The sequence below is a fragment of the Protopterus annectens genome, chromosome 14.part0 (assembly GCF_019279795.1).
Source record: "Protopterus annectens isolate FY-2018-M chromosome 14.part0, PAN1.0, whole genome shotgun sequence".
NCBI classification, from domain to species: Eukaryota; Metazoa; Chordata; order Ceratodontiformes; family Protopteridae; genus Protopterus; species Protopterus annectens.
Genome location: NC_056748.1, coordinates 186,730,949 through 186,748,745, shown reverse-complemented (window position 1 = coordinate 186,748,745; position 17,797 = coordinate 186,730,949). Strand labels below are relative to the sequence as shown.

General features: G+C 42.6%; 1 protein-coding gene across 1 annotated transcript in view; it reads right to left on the bottom strand.

The window, feature by feature from the left end:
- XPNPEP1 (X-prolyl aminopeptidase 1) overlaps positions 1–17,797 on the bottom strand; it is a 1,046,907-nt gene that overhangs the window by 446,686 nt on the left and 582,424 nt on the right. The window contains exons 10-11 of the mRNA XM_044055946.1: positions 11,818–11,868; positions 73–131 (exon numbers count right to left, since the gene is read on the bottom strand). Of these exons, the coding sequence (XP_043911881.1) occupies positions 73–131; positions 11,818–11,868 (110 nt within the window). The remainder of the gene's footprint in view (positions 1–72; positions 132–11,817; positions 11,869–17,797) is intronic.

Sequence of the window (17,797 nt, the reverse complement as noted above, 5' to 3'; positions counted from 1 at the left end):
AACAGTGAAGGAATGAATGAGAAAAAATGAGTATAGGTACCAGATGTGACAATGCATGTATAAAAAAAGTACCTGCGGAATTCCAGAGCTTTGTCAGCAGCTGATATTTCTGTTACTATACCTTTTGGAACCTAAAGCACAGAATAAAACAGTGGATATTAAAGACACTGAGCAATTCAGATTTATAGTCAGTAACTTTGAGATCTATAAAATGCTTCAAAAATAGTCAAGCCACCATGAATAAAAATATAAGGTTGTTCTGTTATACAAAAACAATGCTTATGCCTTAAGGTGAAGTCCAAGCAGAGAGAGAATGTAATAGACATTTTAACTCAAGGCTTTTTTTTTTTTTTTTTTTGTGTGTGTGCAGATAAATGTTCACTCCTGCTTCCATCTTGCAGTGAATGACAAAGGCCTGATCCTACCTCTCCATATAATACCCACTGAACAATCGTGGACAAGTGCAGTTAATTATTTTAGCCTCAGAAGAGTGGTCAGTGATCCAAAACAAATACAAACAATGCATAAAAATTTGTTCAGCATCAAAATACCAATTGCAAAGTCACAGGTGAAAGTATTTAAAAGTACCTGCAACAACACTGGCAACCATATTTTACTTCTATTTCATCTCAGAAAGACTATGCATATTTTAAAAAAAATTCCAAACTGCTATTAGTTTTGGTAGCCACAAAACAACTGCAATAACTGTCCAATGGGACACAGAAAAAGAAAGTAACAATGCCCAGGGAAGAACTGGGCGGAGTCTCTTAAATGAAGAGATGTACATGAAAATTTATTTCTAAGAACCTCAGATGGAGCAACATTGACAGCACTTCCTTCAAAGCAGTAAACAGCAAAGCAAGTGACCTCAGTCCAAGTACCCCAAATATTCAAACTCAAAGACAGGTTGAAAAGCACTTTGCTCCAACACAGCTCCCAAACAAGAGAAGGAGTGGTCAGGTAAAACTCTTATAATAAACTCATTAGGTCTTTAAAATGAGTAGACAAATCATCAATAGAAACGTGCAGATGGGCAGCCCGAGAATTTGCATGATCACAGTTAAATGAAAAAAAAAACAAAAGGAAGCAGTGGCCACAAACAAGAAAACCACGAAATACAATTGTGGCAATCAGAACTTGCAGAAAAATGGTTCAGCAATGTTAACGTTCCTAGTAAACAAGACACTTACAAACTTTGTTGTGAAGCTCCTCCAAAGCAAAAATGCACACAAACCGCAAAACAAGAGGCAGATAATGAATTTAAAATTAATACGATAAATGTTCCTCCAGTAAATTAATTTACAGATGGTCACAGTTACAATATGCATCACATCAGATAGCCACCATTTTTCTCATTTCCACATAAGCAACAACACAAAGATTATCAAAGTATGTTAAAACAAATTAAAACATTGCAATAGTGAAATCTGGAACCTTTTAACATTGAAACTGGAACCAGCTTTTCCCAGACTTTAAAAGTAAATGTACAAGCTGTTGTTGCACGTGGGGAGTGAACAGAAATAAACATTGTCTAACAGAGCACAGATATCAAATCTGTTTACAGTCTGGTAAATTCTTTTTATGATGTCTTACAAATTGGTAGGAAATGTACTACAAGATTTTAAGGTGGTCACAGCATATACAAACTGTTGCTCTACACATGGCAAATAGTGGAGTGTGTTCTTAACTCCTCAGATATACCAAACTTTACTTTTCAGTCACATTATACACTCAAACAGACAGCTTACTGAGAAGTTTAAAATAGCTACTGACCCCCAAATACACGCTCACACAAATTCTGTCATAAAATTTTAGACCATCAAAGAAATAAGATACGTGCATCAATGAACACACAATACTATATTTTTAAATAAGATTTGTAGAGATTACAGTACTTCAAAAACAACACAGAAGGAATTACAGTTCTTGGAGCACCCAAGCAGCCGCTACCCCAAAACAAAACACGTGCAACACATATCTCACAAAGCCAGTGTGCTGAACAGTCACAGCCCTTAAGACTGAACAACACACCTGATACACTTGCAATAGGTGACTCTATTGTCAGGCACACTGACGTCCCGCACACCAGGCTGAACAAGGAGAGGGTCACGGGTGAGCAGCCTGTCGGGCGCTAGGATCCGCCACATAACACAAGCACTCCGGTCACTCCAAGGCAAGTACAAATATGACTCAGTCATTGTCCATGCTGGTGTGAATGACCTGAGATGTACCTCCCTGGACTACATGAAAAGAGACATAAAGGAGCTCTCTGAGCATGTAGCCCAGGCCGGAATGACCCTGACCTTGAGTAGCATCTTACCCTCACCAAGAATGATGTCACAATATGAAGACAAGATGATCAATTTCAACAAGTGGCTTAAGTACTGGTGTCATTCAAAGGGGATCCAATGTCTGTCAACTTGGGATGATATGCTCGACAAGCCACGATGCTTCGCTAGGGACGGCTTGCACCTGTCACCCCTGGGCTTTCGGATATTGGCAAAGGCTCTTGCTACCCCCATAGTGCCTTTTTTAGGCAAGGCTCAAAAGACAAACCCACCACCATAGGTATCACAAGGGATAAGAAACTAAGAGTAATGCTACTCAACGCCAGAAGTCTAAACCTCAAGATGCACGCACTCGAAACTCTCCTTAGCGTGGAGAACATCGATATCTGTGCAGTAACAGAAACCTGGTTCAGGGCTCCCGAGAGCACCCTAGCACTACCAGGTTATACCTCATACCATGCTTTTCGGCCCCAAAACTTGGACCGAACCACAAAAGGAGGGGGAGTATCGATATTCATCAAAGATACCCACACCTCCAGGTTGGTGGCAAAGCACGAAGCATCAGAGACTATCCATGTGCAACTAACAGTGGGTAAAACTGCCTTTCAGTTTATAGCCTGCTACAGACCACCCTCCCAAACCCAGGAACCCCACTCGGCCTTCCTGAGAACACTGGAAAATATGAAGGTCTCTCCAAACACCATTATATTGAGCGACTTCAACTACCCAAACATAGACTGGGAGCATTACTCTAGCTCCAACAGCCTAGCCCAAAGGTTCCTAGAATTTATAAACTCAAATGCTATGGAACAACTTGTTACCACTCCCACAAGAGGGGAAAACATACTGGACCTGATCATCACCAACATGGGGACTCTATGCTCCAAACCAGAAGTGCATCCCTCACTGGTAAGATCAGACCATAAACTAATCTCACTGGATATTCACATCCCGACCTCACCCTCTGCCCAGAAAACCACAGTTAAAAAAGTACAGTTTTGTACCTACCATAAATGTAGATGTTCGAAGATCCACATTGCTGCAGTCCTAACACTTGGGTAGTCCGCTGTCCCAGTCGGCCCGAATACCAAAGTATAAGGCTGACGTCGGTCAAGGCGCATTTGACTGACATCAGAACGTCAGGGTACAAATGCGCATGACCGACGTCATATCCTCAGTCTTTTCTTGCCTCAGATGTCAGAAGACCCTAAAAAGATAAGGCCAAAACCAAAAAACACCAAAACACTCCTGTGCCTAAAATATGTACAATATATACAAATGTACAAAAATAGAACCTCACCCACACAACCACCCCTAAACACAGAGGGAAGGAGGGAGGAGGATTGGACTGCAGCAATGTGGATCTTGAACATCTACATTTATGGTAGGTACAAAACTGTACTATGTTCTTCATCTCACATTGCTGCAGTCCTAACACTTGGGTAGAATCCCAAAGCAGAGGTAAGGGAGGATGGCTAAGCTATAATGAAGCAGGAGCTGCCAAAATGCCCTGCAACACAGCAGTGGCAAAACCAGCCCTGGACTTAGAATAGAGAGGAAGGTGGTAATGCTTGGAGAAAGTATGCACTGAACTCCAAGTAGCTGCCTCCAAAATATCCTTAGTTGCCACCCCTTAGAAATGCTGTTGAAGTGGCAGTAGCCCTAGTGGAATGAGGCCTAATCCCAGCTGGAATCTCTTTGCCATGATGGGAGTAACAGAATGCAATGCAAAACCCAATCCACTTAGAAATAGTTTGTTTTGACACAGGCTTGCCCTGAGAACTCAAAGCAAAAGAAACAAACAACTGCTGAGACTGCCTAAAATCCCTAGTCCTGCTTAAATAATAACGCAACTGCCTGTGTACATCTAAAGTGTGCAAAATCTTTTCCCCTATTTTGGGGATCTGCATAAAAAGTAGGCAAATGAATAGTTTGGTTTAAAGCCACACTAGAAACCACCTTAGGCATAAATGAAGGATTAGTACGTAATGATACCCTATCCTTATGAAAAATCAAAAAAGGCTCCACCGCCATAAGGGCCTGCAATTCAGAAACCCTTCTTGCAGAAGTAATGGCCAACAAAAAAGCAGTCTTCCATGACAAGTATTTCAACTCAGCAGTAGCCGCAGGCTCAAAAGGTTGTAGAGTAAGTTTCTCCAACACAAAATTGAGGTCCCAAGCAGGAGTAGGAGCTCTTCGTGGGGGTCTTATATTCTTTGCCCCTCTAAGAAATTGCTTGAACAAAGGATGAGAAAACAATGGTGGGTCACAATCATAGTGAGCTGAAATTGCTGCAGCATGAATCTTAATGGAAGAGAAAGACAAACCTTTGTCCAATAGCTCAGTAAGATATTGAAGAGCCACACTCAAATTAGGCTCAGAAACATCCAAATCCTTTGCTGCACTCCAAAATAAAAATCTCTTCCATTTTTCTGCATACACCTTACGTGTACTAGGTCTTCTGGCTTCCGTAATCACATTCAAAACTTGTTGAGGAAGTTGAGACCTGCTGTGGTTCAAAAGAGAATATGCCAGGCTGTTAGATGAAGAGAGTGAAGCTTGACATTGAGTAGATGACTGTCCCTCTGAGACAAAAGGTGTGGAATCAAAGGTAAAGGCCATGGAGGCTTTCTTACCAGATTCCTCAGTAATGGGTACCAGTGTTGCCGAGGCCAATCTGGAGCTATCAAAATCATCCTTGGCTTGTCTTGTCTGACCTTTAGGAGTACCTTTGGGAGGAGAGGCAGAGGTGGAAAGGCATACACATGAAGATTTTCCCAACTGAACGAAAGAGCATCCACTTTCCAAGCTGTGTGATGATAACTTTTCGTGCAAAACTTTGGCAGCTGGTGGTTTAGTGGAGAAGCGAACAGATCTATGTCTGGAGTTCCCCATGACACTGTCAATTTTGAAATACATGAAGATCCAGTTTCCACTCGTGGGGATCCATGATTTGCCTGCTTAACACATCTGCTAAGGAGTTCTGTGCTCCTGGCAGAAACCTTGCTTGAAGAGTAAGCTGCAAGCTGAGCGCAGTCTCCCACAAAATCATTGCTTGCCTGCATAGAGGATAAGAATGTGTTCCCCCTTGCTTGTTGATGTACCACATGACAGTTGTGTTGTCTGTTAGAATCAACACCTGCCCTGGAAGAAGTAACTCCTTGAAAGCCTTCAATGCAAACTGGACTGCTAACATCTCCTTCATGTTGATATGTAGATGCTGTAGTCTGGCAGGCCACTTGTCTTGTATCCACTTTCCATTCAGATGAGCTCCCCAAGCTATGTCTGAGGCATCTGTCGTTAGAATCTGACTCGCCTCTGGCCGGGTCACAGAGAGTCCCTTGTTTAGGTGACATTCCTGAGCCCACCACAAAAATTCCTTTTGAATGCAAGGTATTATTTGAATGACAGTGTCCAGATCCTGGCAGTGCTGTGTCCATACATTTTGAGATACCATTGTAGATTCCTCATATGCAGTTTGGCATTGGGAAGCACCAGAATACAAGATGCCATGAACCCTAATGCTTGAAGGACTGTCCTTGCAGTCAGCACGGACTGATGAGATAGTTGATGGAAGTAAAGGGATAGACTCTTTTGTTTGTCCGGGGTTAAAAGGCCATCTGGGCTGCTGTATTCAGTCTCACACCCAGAAAGCACATGTCTTGAGAGGGTACTAGACTGGACTTTATTTCGTTCACAGAATACCCCAGGCATCTTAGCACTGCTATCACATAATCCAGATGCTGAAGAAGCTCGTCCTTTTCTTGAGCCAGAATCAGACAGTCGCCCAAGTAAGGATAGATTTGTATTCCTTTTAGCCTGAAAAAAGCTACAACTGGAGCCAGAACTTTTGTGAATACTCTGGGCGCTGTAGATAAGCCAAAGGGCAATGCAGAGAACTGATAATGGGAATTTCCAGCTCGAAAACGCAGATACTTCCTGCAACTGAGTCTGATAGGCACATGAAGGTAAGCCTCCTTGAGATCTAAAGTTACCATCCAGTGATCTTTGCCCAGCAGAGGTGAAAGCTGTTGTAACGTCAACATTTTGAACTTGGGAATGTCCAAATAAGTGTTGAGGATAGACAAATCCAAAATTAGTCTCCACGTGTTCCCCTTTTTTGGTACTAGGAACAGGCGAGAATAAAATCCTAGGCCCCTTTCTGGCACAGGAACCGGCTGAATGGCCCCTATCTGGAGCAACAGAGAAATTTGCTTGTGAGCCTCTTTTCTTTGTAGAGGAGGAATGTCTGGCATGCCTTTGAAAGGAGGCAAGGTATGGAAATAAAACCTGTAACCGTGGTGAGCGATATCCAATACCCATCTGTCTTGGGTAATAACACTCCAGTTTTCTTTGAAAAGTGCCAGCCTTCCTCCCAAAGGTGCTGCCAGACGAGAAGGCTCTGGCAGCTGAAAAGGCAAGTCATTGGGTCTGCTTACGAAAGGACTGACCCCTGCCCTCACCAGAAGACTGGGCAGGCGAACTGCCTGCTCTAGGCCTAAAAGAACCTTGAGCTCTGCCCCTACCACGTCTAGATCTACCCCTAGACTGAGAATCATAAGAAGGATAAGTCCACCCCTTAGTAGGCCAATTTCTACTAAACTTTGGAGGCTGAACCTGCAAAAATCTTTAACAGTCTGCATAGACTTAGCCTTGTCCTCCATTTTCTTTAAAACTGCGTCCACAGGCGCACCAAATAACACATCAGATTGTAAAGGAGCATCTAAAATCCTTGTCTTTACATGTTCAGCTAAATTCTGATCCTTGAGCCAGGCGTGCCTCGAGGAACAGAACCAGTGGCTGCCACCCTCGAAGAGGCCTGTACAGCATCAAAACCACATTGCAAGGAATGCTTACCCACTTGTTCAGAAACATGAACTAAATCCTGCAACTCTTTACACTCAATACCTTCCGCCAGAGCATCTACCTTAGACTTCAATTGTGAAAGGAGATAATTTTGGTATTTCAACATGTGAAACTGGCAATTCAAAGCCCTCATGGCTAAAGTGGAAGAAGTATACACCTTTTTCCCCATCTATCCAAAGCCCTTGCCTCTTTATCAGAAGGAACAGGATTTTTAACAACAGAAGCCTTAACACCTTTAGGGCCCTGAGAAACAGTTTCTGGGTCTGCCCTGGGACTCTTAAAAGATACTTATGAGCTTCAGGCACCCTATAATACCTGTCCGGTTTAACTGGGGCAGGAGGCAAAGAATCAGGGTTCAGGGAAGCCTCTGCAAAACATCCTCTACCACATCCAGAACAGGAGGTATAGTTAAAGGCCTATGCTGGGGTAGAAACAAAATTCCCTAAGCCTTTTCCTAGAATCAGAGAAATCTTGACCTTCCCATTTAAAATGCTCCCTCATGGAATGAAGGGTCTCTGAAAAGAAAAATCCTCAGGAGGAGAAGCCGAAGGTGTAGAGTCATCTACATCAGAATCAGAATAAGGAGGATACTCCTGCAAGTCTTCAGCCGAAGACTCAGAAGCCTCGAACACTGCTCAAAACTTTCAAGCTCAGGTTCCACCCTAGGCCTCTTATCAGGGGGGGGTAAAGAACCTCTAATCATAGTAATCAAATCTTCTGCCATTTTAAGCATATGTTTCTTAGGCAGAGACCCTGAAGAACTAGGGGAGACCCCACTGAAGTTAACCCTGGCCTACCTCTAGAAGGAGCCTTGGAAACAGAAGGGAGGGCCTAACCACCTTAGGAAGGAGGGAGAACAGCTACCTGAGAAGCCCCTTCAGCCTGGCCTACCTCCTGAGAGGACACATCTTGTAACAGTAAAGTCTCACCCTGAGAATCCAAAGGAACTTCTGGTAGAACCACCGGCTCCACCGAGCCCTCTAAAGAACCGACGTCCGGGACAGGCGGTTCTTCCACCCTAGGCTTCGCTGCTTTGTCCTTGCGTTTTTTAGACGAAGCGGGCGTCGGAGCATCCGACGGCATGTTGTAATTACAACGCTTCCCAAAACTAACCTGGCACAATCTAATCTTCTCTTAATAGTGCGTTTGTTAAATCTAGCACAAGAGCGACAGCCAACAACGTCGTGCTCAGGCCCTAAGCAAGGTATACACAATGTATGGTAATCTCTATGAGGTATCTGTTTCCCACAAGAAATACAGTTATTCACTTTTTCTGACATCCGGTTAAATACTGAGGCAAGAAAAAACCAAAATATTCCCCAACGGGGTACTTAGCCAACTTTGATTCGGTCTGAAACTCCGACTTCAGAAAATTTCAGAACGCCAACCTGCACTCGCAATACTGCTTCTGCATCGGACCATGCGGCAAAAAAGACTGAGGATATGGCGTCGGTCATGCGCATTTGTACCCTGACGTTCTGATGTCAGTCAAATGCGCCTTGACCGACGTCAGCCTTATACTTTGGTATTTGGGCCGACTGGGACAGCGGACTACCCAAGTGTTAGGACTGCAGCAATGTGAGATGAAGAACATCTTCTCTAAAGCAAATTTCACACTCCTCAAATCTGAGCTGGAATCCTTCAAAGCCCCCGGGCCTGTGGAAAATACGGCCCAGACCGCAGAATCCTTTATAAACGCATTCTATGAACACCTTCAGGAATGCATGGATCATGCGATCCCAAATAAAACCAAGACCCAATCCTCCAAAGGCAGACGTCCTGTCTGGTGGACCCCAGCCATAAACAAACTATACAATAGAAGGAGGAAGCTACTAAATGAAAGAGCAAAATCCCAAAAAGGGAATGCATCACTGATCAGTATTAGCAAAAAACTACGGGCACACATAAAATTGTCTAAGGCCAGCTTCGAGAGAAAAATTGCACAGGACACTAAGGATAATCACAAGGCTTTCTTTAGTTATGTTAGGAACCTGGGTGGTAATTCCCAGATATGCTCAGAATTAGTCCAAAATGACAAAAAATACACCGAACCCACAGACATTGCCAACATCCTAGCTGACAGGTTCAGCAAACTTCTCCCCTCCCACCAAAAGGGCAAATATCTATCCCAGCAGAGTGTTGCCCCCTGACATCTCAGATGCTCAGGTAAGAGCCGCCTCTCCAAAGCAAAAACACAGCATCAATGGGACCAGATGGTGTCCCGGCTGCCCCTACATGAACTCCAAGAAGAGATAAACCCAAACATAAAACTACTGTTCAATCTCAGCCTTACTACAGGATATGTGCCCAAAGAGTGTCGTACAGCAACAATGGTCCCTCTCCATAAAGGTGGTGCCTCAACAGATCCTGGAAACTATCGCCCCATAAGCCTGACTAGCTTGGTCTGCAAAGCTATGGAAAGGATCATCATGGACCTCATAAATAAAGATATTGGGGACCTACAAACACTGGATCCTACCCAGTTCGGCTTTGTTAAGGGCAGATCCTGCCTCTTAAACCTGGTTGATTTCTTTGAAACAGTCACCAAGGCCATTGACGAGGGGAAGGTGGTCCACACAGCCTACCTGGACCTCGCAAAAGCCTTCGATACAATACCCCACTCGGGCATTATAGATAAACTCACCAGCTTAAATATAAACCCCTATGTCACTAGATGGATTGCAAACTGGCTCAAGGACAGAACCCACATGATTAGAATTGCTGGAGCCATGTCAGACTCCAAACCAGTTACAAGTAGTGTCCCACAAGGCTCAGTCCTGGGACCTCTCTTGTTCGGTATATATTTCTCGGAGGTACAGGCCAACACGGAAGGACTGTGGCTGGCCAAGTTTGCAGATGACTGCAAACTGGGCGCCATAATCGACTCTCCAGTCGACACAAGCATCCTCCAAAAGGGCCTCATAGAAACAGACAACTGGTGCCAGAGCCATGGCCTCAAGCTAAATGCCAAAAGTGTATAGTCATCCCTTTGGCAAAACAAAGTGCCCACAAATTACCACATAGGTGGTAATCCATTAAGTACAGAAGAAGTAATTAGGGACCTGGGGACCCAAGTTGATAGCAATCTCTCATTTGACAACCACGTGGCCAAAGTGGTTAGAAAAACATTTTATATAGCCCAACTAATCATGAAGGGATTCACATCTAGATCAGGGGAGGTCATCGTGCCTCTTTACTCATCCCTCATCAGGCCCATAATTGAGTACAATGCCCCTTTTGGGATGTACCTTACCAGACACCTGCAGCAACTGGAAAGACCCCAAAAGTACCTCACCAAGAGGATCAAAGGGCTCAAACAGATGCCATATGCTGCCCGGTTAAAGAAACTCCAGCTCTACTCAGTGGCATACCGCCTGTTCAGAGGCAATCTGTGCCTGACGATAAAGCCATGTCCAACCCGAATTAATGGACATGCTGCACCTCAGAAAATCCAAATCCTATCGAGCTCCACGCTCGAGAGACTTGAACCTCAGCACTGAAATAAATAGGACATGCTGGAGGGACAGATTCATAACCCAGAGGCTCCCTTCACTCTGGAATAAAATCCCAGTCCAGGTTAGGCAGAGTCCCTCATTGACTCTCTTCAAGAGGAATCTTGATGAGTGGATGGGAGATCGTAGGTTTACCCCGGGTATCACTTCTGTGTCACTTTTAGACAGAGGCACAGTATACTAACCTCAAAAAAGGGCACAGCAAAATAAATTTAAAATGGGTGGCGAAAGCCAAACACATTCTGGCTAGGCTTATAAATGCCCTAGGGCAGATAGCCTAGTATGAACCTATGAACCTACAGAGCAAATGGCATCAGTATATCGTTAACTTGGCACCTTCTTGATTGACAAGGACTAACCTAGACTGTCACTCAGAGTGTAGCTCACCGAAACTGGAGTCATAGAAGTGCCTCTCAGAACTAGCTATGCAGTATTTTTTTTCTTTATGTTTTTTTCCCTTATGCCTGCTAACCAGCAAGTCTCCATGATCAGAAATTAGTTTATTTTTGAGAGGGGGGGGGGGGGGTCATCATCATTTAGGTAGTCATGAGGGTTGCTTTTGTCCTTGCCGGCATCTTATTACTGATGACATTGGTTGATTGGCTTGACCCCACCCCTGGGGGAGTGCAACCTGCTTCACACAGGAGCCACACCACCTTCCTGTTTGCAAGTGTACACTTTTGTGCACCTGCCTGATGAAGGCTACCACCAATAAGCAGCTTGGTGTACCACACACAAGCCCTCACACTACAGGCTAGCCTCCTTCCTCCAAATGAATGTTACAGTCCATGACCAACTCCCCCCCTAAGATAGGCATATCCATCTTCCCTGCAAACTCCATAAACACCTGAGCTGTAATCAGGGCTGTATCCCTCTATGCCACAGGTCTTACTTCATACAAGTTATGCAGACTATACTTTTCAAGACAAGAATATTGAAAATATCTAACATTATTCACAGAAAAGAAAGGACATAGAAACATTTGTATGTAAAATGTACAGCCCCATATAATGAGATGTGCTGAAAACATTACACAGTTATGCAAAGTAAGTAATCAATGGAATGACCTGTTTACCTACTGAATAATTAATCAAACTTGAAACTGTAAGATGCATACTGATAATTGACATTATGAGAAGGTGATGTCTTACCTCTTTCTCCAACCAGGCAAAGAGTTCACAAAGAGCCACTGCATCTTTAATCTAGAAGGAAGTGAGAACAGCTATGTGTTAGTGTTGCAAACAGTTTCAAATAATAAATAACAATACAATGAGTCAAGTGATTATACAGCTATTGATTTTGGGGTAAAAGTATTGCTCATAATGAGATGTCTGTAACAGTCATACCACTGTTAGCATGTACTCCAGGCTACCTTCATTACTTGATAAACTGGGTTTAGTTGTACACTTGTTTGAGGCATATTAATACTTAATTCTTCAATCATCGTGTCTGTAACAGTCATACCACTGTTAGTATGTACTCCAGGCTACCTTCATTACTTGATAAACTGGGTTTAGTTGTACACTTGCTTGAGGCATATTAATACTTAATTCTTCAATCATCATTTTCATCAGTACTTTATTGAAAGAAAACTGATGTCTTGTTTTAACAGATCTTTGAAATGTATGTCAGCGTGAAGCACAGAATGTCAGAACACCACAAAAACATTTCTCCCGCTCATCACTTTTTGTGCACTTTTTCACAGCACAATTACCACATCTCAAAAATATTCAGTAGTTTTACAAGTTACAAGAAGACAGTATAATCTACCACCCTCTCGATTAAAAAAATCCTCTTCATGTCTAGCAAGAAATGTGATCCTTTTCCTCCTTCTGCCCTTCTTTCTTAAATATAGTCCTAAAGATGCCTTATGTATACACCAAGTCCTTCTTTTTCAATTCTAGTTAATATCAACACACACTGCTAATCTCCTCTGCATACTTTCCATCCTTTACTCCATACACAAACCTAGTTAAACTTCTTTGCACCTCTTCCACCAACTTAATGTCACTCTTTCTACATGGCCTCCAGAACTGCATGCAGCATTCCAAATGTGTTATGACTGACACTGGAATAACTTATCCTGTGCCCATGGAAACAACTCTCTCTTAGTACAGCTCCACATACAGTTTGTCTTAATCACTGATATCACATATTGTTTCTGATGACCCAAATGTCCAGAAACAAACATGTCCAAATCCTTTTTGATCTCTGCAGCCAAGAATCTTATATTTCTCAACTCATACATTGCAAAAGGTTTACTGTATCAAAAGTGTAGCATATTACTTTTAATTCTACTGAACTCTATTCCCCCCATCCTTACACAACAGTTACTGTCGCAGTTGAAGCACTTCAATTTTCTTTTCACTGAACCCTATTCACTCCATCCTGTAATACCCAATTTAGTATCATTCACAAAAAGCTTAACTTTCTGTCCATCTTAAAAGTGAGATCTGACACACAAATAGTAAACAAGGTTGGCCATGACACCAACCCATCATAAAGTCATTACTCACCCTTCTCTATACAGAAAAAAAAACTTTGGAATGACACAACTCCTCTTCATATCCTCTCCTCCAGAACATTTCTGCTTTATTATCAATGTAATTCATTTAAAAGAAAGACTTATTAGAGTTATTCTGAAATAACAGATTACAACAGCAAAATAAAACATATTTTTCTTGCTTTTCATAAAGTATGGTAGGTATAAACTGCTTATCTGCTACTTAATTACTTGTGAATCTGGGGAAGATGGTAGTGTGGCATGGGCTCCCTACTGAAATGTCGGCACTCGAAATGCTGAACGCCAACAAAAAAAGACCAAAACCCAGGAAAATTGGGAATCTTGAAGATTACTCTTCTCCTTTAAACTTCTTTTTTTCGGGGGGGGGTGGCAAGGCCCCCTGCCCCTCCCTGATGTGGAGGCCAAACCCCCCTCACACCCAAAAATGTATACATACCTGTGTCCCTCTTGTACAGGGGCAATAGGTGCCGATTTTAGTGCCTGCTTGAACCTGACACCTTTGGGAACATGGGCTGAACTTGACTAGGCTTGTATGGGCCCTGAGGCCATTAGCCTAGTAACCTCCTATGATACCAACTTTGAGATCGCTACACCTCAGAGGAATGGGAATATCCTGAGAAATGGCCGTGTCGGACTTGGTATATGTAAGTTATATTTTTTGGCCATTCGGTCTCCATGTTTTGTGATTAGCTCTAGCAGGTCCCAAACTTTTAGATGGTTACTATAGCTGGTCCCTAAAAGTACAGAATCTAGAGACCACTAATTTTGAAGTTCTATTTTCCTCTTAAGGCAGATATTTCACTGCAATGGCCAGTCCTACCATCCCATCCCTGCTGTGTATATAAATATGGTGCCTCTTGATATGTCTGCCTTATGCTACTCAAACTTCAAATACCTCCACTTGCTGTGTTCATGCCTATTAGCTACTCAGTCCAAGGTCCACAACACTGACCCTATTTTATTACGCACCAAATAACTGTAACTGTAAAGTATAGTTTAATATTAACAAAGCATTACAAGTTTACGAAAGGTTGGCATTCTTGCTTTAGAGAATGACAATGGTCTGACAGGGTGTAAGTACACTTTCTGCAGCCAAATGGGGCCCCTGACTGAGAGTATGCTAAGCAATGACATCATTTGTATGTACAGGCTATACATTGGCCAGCAGTTAAAATTATGGAAGTTGCAGGTTAGAGAAGAGAAGTAACTAAGTTGCACTACGTCAGAGCTAGTACAGTGGTTGGAGAACCTATAGTGGATGGCATTTTGGGCACAGTCTCAGAGAATACCTACAAAAAGCAGTACACCACAAAACCATCTTCATCTAATACTAATCTGTCCACTGGAGCCTTCTACATTTGACCCCTGGACCATTTGACATTCACACTGCGGTGGTGGTGCTGTGGTAGCGTTGTCGCCTCACAGTAAGACGTTGTCCTGTTTGATACTCAGCTAGAGCGTCTTCTGTGTGGAGACATGCGTGAATGGGCGTACCTTCATTGAAGGCTGTGCGTCAGAGCTGGCAACTCGGCACATAAAAATCTACTGCCAATCATTAGCGGACCAGAGTGCTGCTGTGATGACCCCTAACCGGGAAAAGCCGAAAGACACAACAACAACAACCATTTAGCATTCACATTAGAAAACACCTTAGTGACAAAGTGTAATAAATTAACTAATGCTTTATACAAGCATACTGTATTTCATCCAAGTGCTTGTTCTTCTTTCATGGTATTTTCAGAGTTTTGAATAACACCTCTTTAATATGCATGCCCTTCTCAACAAATATGAAAGAAAATAGATAATTTATAAAGGAACCCAATTTCCTCTAGGGCTGAATGATGTCTACTAATTACCCTTTTTATTATCATTATATCAGAGTGGACAATTTGGTATTTTATCAGCAGATGTAGTCTTCGTATTGCACCACTGCATACTTCAGTTTTATAAAAAGGTTAGTACTTATTAGCTTGCATTTGTTTACACTCGGCAGGAATGTTTCGAATATTTCTTTAAAGAAAAGTCTTTATAGAAACTTGCAACTTACTTTTTCATTATATTCTGTTTTTGGTATAACATTACGCTTGTGTAACTGGCCATACAATGTGGTATTTATTATTTAATTCTGAATCATACATGAAGCCTGGATTTATAAGTGACAAGGCCAGAATACCTGTCCGTGTTACTGTCAGAATCTTCAGACACGTCTTCCTTAGTAATATTTCTACTGACCTGTTTGGGTTGACTCTGAATAGCAAAAGGTTACTGTGAGGTGTATACCTTGTGTACACCTCTCAGTAACCTTTATGAATCCATCTTGTTGACATACAGTCCAACAGTCTGGAATTCTAAAACCTTTCTAGGAGATAAGTTGGCTACTGGAATGAATACACTGCAGGACATACTGTTAATTCATCTGCTACCAAGTAAAACCTATTAGAAATGAGAACCATTTTTCAAAGGCAACCAAGAAACTTTTGTCTTGTTAAATGGTTTGCTCATATTTGCAAAGGATGCAGCTGAAACTGAGGAAGAACCACATAATGATGTATGTTATTAGCAACTCTTAACCATAATAATTAGAGAAACTTTGCCACAACTTTAAAATAAGACAACTTGCCCCCATCAGCATAACAGGATGAAGCCCTGGACACAGACCAGGTAACTCAAGACTGACCAGTGACCCAGATACTGGATATGAGCTATCTGGAGAGGAAGGAGAGAGAGGCAGATGCCAGCTCACATGCCCTGCATGAGAGAAAGACAGCCCAGTCCACATAATATGCTGATACATGGTTGAGACCCTGTGAAAATCTAAAGGTATTACTGCTCAATGCTAGGAGTCAAAACAAAAAACTCCACTCCCTAGAAGCTCTCTTTACCCTAGAGAATGTGGACGTCTGTGCTGTCACTGAGACATGGTTTAAAGCCGTGGAGAGCACACCAACAGTGCAAGGTTATAACGCCTTCTGCACATTTAAGCTAACTACTTCACAGGCAGGGACTAAAGGTGGAGGTGTCTCTATTTACATCAAAAATAAATAGACTTCAAGGCTGGTCAAACAGGACAATGCACTTGACCATGTTCAAATCAATCCAGTACCACTTCCTTGCAAGCTGTTGGTCCTGCTTTAGGACCCAGGAAACCCATACTATGTATTTAAACTTATTAGAAACACTAACCATCCAACTCAATATCATATTTAAGAGTTACTAATAACCCTACTATTAATCGGGAATCCTACACAACACCAAATGTACATGCACAGAGAATCCTGGATTTTGTAAACACAAACTCCCTGGACCAGACAGTCAATACACCAACCAGGGGTGCAACCATACGGGATCTAGTCTTCACTAATATGGGAGACTGCTGTATACCCCCTACTGTAATGCCTTCCCTAGTAAGGTCAGACCACAAAATGGTCTCTTTTGAAGTAAAATCAAACCTGGAACATTCAGGAACTATTCTAAGGTTAACCTCCTGCTATTAAGTGAGAACCTGGCAAAATTTCAAGCCCCATAAACCCTGAGAACACTTTTGCCTATGCAGAACTGTTCACAGAAACCCTGTATAAGCATGTTAATAGCTGCATAGAGGCAGCTGTACTCACCAGGATGAAATAAAGAACTAACTCAAAAAACAAGCCACCCTGGTGGAATCACAAAATCAATTGGCTGTACAAGAGGAGGAAGAAAATCATGGCTAAAATTAGGAGGTGCACCATCCAGCAGGATAAAAGCACTCTCATAAAACTAAACAAACAACTCAGAGGACAAATAAAGTCTACCAAAGCTACATTTGAGGTACATTTGGCCTCCCAGACCAAAGACAACCACAAAGCATTCTTTAGCTATGTCCGCAACCTCAAAGGCAATACATGGTTGCGTGCAGAGCTCATTGTAAATGGAGACACTTATACTGATCCAGAAGATACAGCAAATCACCTGGCTGATAAATTCAACTCCAATTTTACCCCTCTCTCTCCCCTCAAACTTCCCTCAAGAAATATTATCAAACATAATTCCCCCTGCTATCACTAGGGAACAGGTCCTTAATGCTCTCTCTAAGACCAAGGACACTGCATCAATGGGCCAAGACAATATCCCAGGATGCCTTCTAAATAGCATGAAACATGACCTATCAGAGCCTCTGGAATTACTATTTAACTGTAGCCTCCAAACAGGCTTTGTGCCTCATGAATGGAAAAAGCCGACAGTCATCCCTCTGCACAAAGTTGGGCCATCTACAGACCCTGGACACTACAGACCCATAAGTCTCACTAGTCTTATATGTAAAGCCATAGAAAGAAATATCATGGAGATAATCAACACAGATGAAGTAAACCTCCAGACACTGGACCCAAACTAGTTTGGATTTGTCAAGGGCAGATCATGCCTACTCAACCTGGTGGACTTCTTTGAGAAGGTCACCCAAGCAATGGATGAGGGCAAAATCGTTCATACTGCCTACCGTGAACCGACCAAGGCATGTTGACAAACTCAGGAGGTTAGGTACAAACCTGTATGTCACCCGGTGGATACACAACTGGGTCACAGACAGGACCCAAGAAGGTAGAATTGGGGAGTCCAACTCTATAAAGAGG